Source organism: Sinocyclocheilus rhinocerous, unplaced genomic scaffold, assembly GCF_001515625.1.
Source record: "Sinocyclocheilus rhinocerous isolate Xijiao unplaced genomic scaffold, SAMN03320098_v1.1 scaffold11, whole genome shotgun sequence".
Lineage (NCBI taxonomy): Eukaryota > Metazoa > Chordata > Actinopteri > Cypriniformes > Cyprinidae > Sinocyclocheilus > Sinocyclocheilus rhinocerous.
The window spans coordinates 1,276,590-1,279,989 of NW_015625587.1; the positions used below are offsets into that span (position 1 = coordinate 1,276,590).

The 3,400-nt window shown below is 32.4% G+C and overlaps 1 protein-coding gene across 2 annotated transcripts in view; it reads left to right on the plus strand.

The window, feature by feature from the left end:
* LOC107755537 (mitogen-activated protein kinase kinase kinase 5-like) overlaps positions 1–3,400 on the plus strand; it is a 23,669-nt gene that overhangs the window by 13,461 nt on the left and 6,808 nt on the right. For both annotated transcript variants that reach the window (XM_016572387.1, XM_016572396.1), the window contains exons 19-23: positions 645–807; positions 919–1,087; positions 1,222–1,404; positions 1,710–1,815; positions 1,930–2,170. In XM_016572387.1, coding sequence (XP_016427873.1) covers positions 645–807; positions 919–1,087; positions 1,222–1,404; positions 1,710–1,815; positions 1,930–2,170 — 862 coding nt within the window. The remainder of the gene's footprint in view (positions 1–644; positions 808–918; positions 1,088–1,221; positions 1,405–1,709; positions 1,816–1,929; positions 2,171–3,400) is intronic.

Sequence of the window (3,400 nt, forward strand, 5' to 3'; positions counted from 1 at the left end):
AAACACTTTTAAAATGCTTTTTACACTCACTTTTTTTGTTCCACTGGTCCAGCAATGCATATACATATTACAGGAGAAATTTTTTTTTATTTACTAATTCAATTATTTATTTATTAATTTATGTATTTACTTATTAATTTATTAATAGTATTATTATTATTATTTTTATAATTTATTTATTTACATATTTCATAAGTTATTTATTTATAAAAATTACTTAATTATTTTATCATTACATGATTTTATTTATTTTAATTTTTATTACTTGTATTTGTATTTATTATTTTATTATTTGTATATATTTTAATTTATTTCATTAATTTATAATTAAATATTTTGAAATTATGTTATTATTTATTTTTCAATTTAATTATTTGTATTTTTTTTTCTGGGGGAAAAAAATATTTGTCCACCAATATAAGGCATTTTTATATGGATTTTTGCAGTTTTTATATGATCTTCATATAGCAAAAAAAAAAAATTTAAATCTCAATAATAACCCCTGAAAATTAACACCAGGACATGAAAATGCTGAAGTTGAAGAAACACCCACTTATGAATAATGACTTATACATTAAAGTAATTTGACATTGAATTAATTATTGGATATTTGATTTTGGGTTTATTTGGGCATCCTGTTGTAGGAGACTTTCACAGGAGCATGTCTGTACCCATTGCATTGCGTGTGGAGAACGCAGATGCTGAACACAATGAATTGTCCTCTTCTTTTGATCTGAGAAGGACCACTCCTGCCTTCAAAGGAAATGACATGGCTGAAAGTCCACCCAGCTCCAGTGGCTTTTTGGCGTGAGACTATGCATCAGATCCCAGATGATTGGAATTATGTATTGTGAAACATACTTCCAGCACCTGAAATCTTTTATTTGCCTTCATGGTGTTTGTATTTTCTGTTGATAGAGTGCCAGATGAGCCTCAAGCGGACATGACCACAAGCCCAGCCAGTTCTGGAGAGAATCTAGGTCTGTTCATGCTGAGAAAGGACAGCGAACGGAGGGATACGCTACATAGGATCCTTACAGAGTACATCAGTCTTGTAGTTCAGAACATTCAGGAAATGCTGCCGCAGGTACATTCTCACACTATTGTGTCACCTGAGATGTCTGATGTGGAATGCTGTCACACCACCAGTGCCCTTTCTTAAATGCTTGAATGATTCTGAATTTAGGCGTGTGAAGATTTGCTATTTATTCCATCTCGCAGGCGGAGGAGCCGTGCATCACCTCAGATCACATTAGCGAGCTGATTGGCTGCCTCCGAGAGAACATCCGCTCTCCAGACAGAAGGCAACTGACTAACAGCCTCCTGACTTTGCGCTCCAGCCTGCTGAACTCCTCTGTGCCTCTCAGCAGCCTGCAGGCGGTGCTCTTTAGCTTCCAGGATGCAGTATGTTCTTTGCTTTCAGTTTGCATTAATTTCAGTCAAGCCTAAATCAAACTAAAACTAAGGGCTAATTAGCAACATTTGCAATGATTAAAAAGACTATTATTATTATTATTATTATTATTATTATTACTATTACACATACTGAGGGTTAGAGGTTTGTTCAAAAATCTTGTATACATTTCTTTATTTTTCTTTACAAGTTTTAAAAAATAAAAATATATATTTGTACATATATTTGTGCATTTATTTATTTACTCATATATCTTATCTTCATAATATTGAATATGTGACTCTTGTGTTTGTAGGTCAAAAAGGTCCTGAGGAAACGGCAAATAAAACCTCACTGGATGTTTGCTTTGGACAACTTGCTGAGGCAGGCTGTACAAGATGCTATCACGGTTCTGCTCCCAGGTGCATAAAGGACACCGTTTCAATTAAAACAGTGATCCCATATGCTTTTATTGCTTCACTGAATCTTCTGTTACTTGCATATCTTCATTGCCATCCCTCAAAATCCCTTTTCAGAGCTCAAGCTTCAGCTACAGTCGTCGTTTGAAAATGAGGAGAGTTCTCCAGAAACCGAGCAGCCCATGGAGGCAGATTCTCAATCCACCGTCACCACCATCGCAAAGAACAAAGACGAACTGTGTATCAATCAGAATTCTGAAGAGGGTCACGCCAAATGCAACAGTCTGCCCAGTGACCTCATCTCCAGCCACTCTTCACTTGCAAAAGAGTTATCAGAACTTCGACTTGAGTCCAGGAGGTATTGAAAACTAGCTTTTGAAGTGTTTAATGCATAAAATACTTACATAATGTACACTACCATACAAAATTTTGGGTCAGTATTTTATTTTATTTCTTTGTTTATATAATTATTATTAATTATTATTATTAATTATTATATAAAATAATGATTTTATTCAGCAAGGATGCAAATTAATAAAAAATTAAATGATTAAATTAATCAAAAATGAAAGACATTTATGATGAAAAATATGTATTTAAAATAAATGCTATCTTTTAAACTTTCTATTGATCACAGAATCCTGAAAATGTATCGGGTTTTCACAAAAATATTAAGCAGCTGTTTTCAACATTGATAATAAGTGATATGTGAGTAAGTAATAAAAATGATTTCTGAATGATTATATGACACTGAAGACAGGAGTAATAGCTGCTGAAATGTGAATTATGTTTTAAAATATATTAAAATTGAAAAGAGTTCTTTTGAATTGAAAAGATATTTGTAATAATATTTCCCAACATTACTGTTGTTACTGAATTTTTAATCAAATATATGCAGCCAGCATAAAAGATACTTCTATAAAAAATAAAAACCTTTGAATGGTAGTGTATATATTTGTATGCATATGTGTGTAGATACAGTTGTGCACATAAGTTTACATACCCTTTGCAGAATATGCAAAATGTACATCATTTTAACAAAATAAGAGGGATCATGAAAATTGCATGTTATTTTTTATTTAGTACTGTCTTGAATAAGCTATTTCACATAACCGATGTTTATATATATACTCCACAAGACAAAATAATAACTGAATTTGTAAAAATGACCCCGTTCAAAATCTTAATACTGTGTGTCATTTCCTGGATGATCCATTACTGTTTTTATGTTTTGTGATAGTTGTTCACGAGTCCCTTGTTGGTCCTGAGCAGTTCAACAAGAACTGTTGTTCTTCAGAAAAATCATCCAGCTCCTGCACATTCTTTGGTTTTCCAGCATCTTCTGCATATCTGAACACTTTCCAACAGTGAATGTATGATTTTGAGATCCATCTTTTCAAACTGAGGACAACTGAGGGACTCATACATAACAATTACAAAAGGTCAAAACATTTACTGATGCTCAAGAAGGCAACACAATGCATTATGGATGTAAACTTTTGAACAGGATGATGATTTGTAAATTCTTCTCATTTTGTTTAACGATCATATTTTTTCATTTAGTACTGGACTTCAGAAGCTACATAAA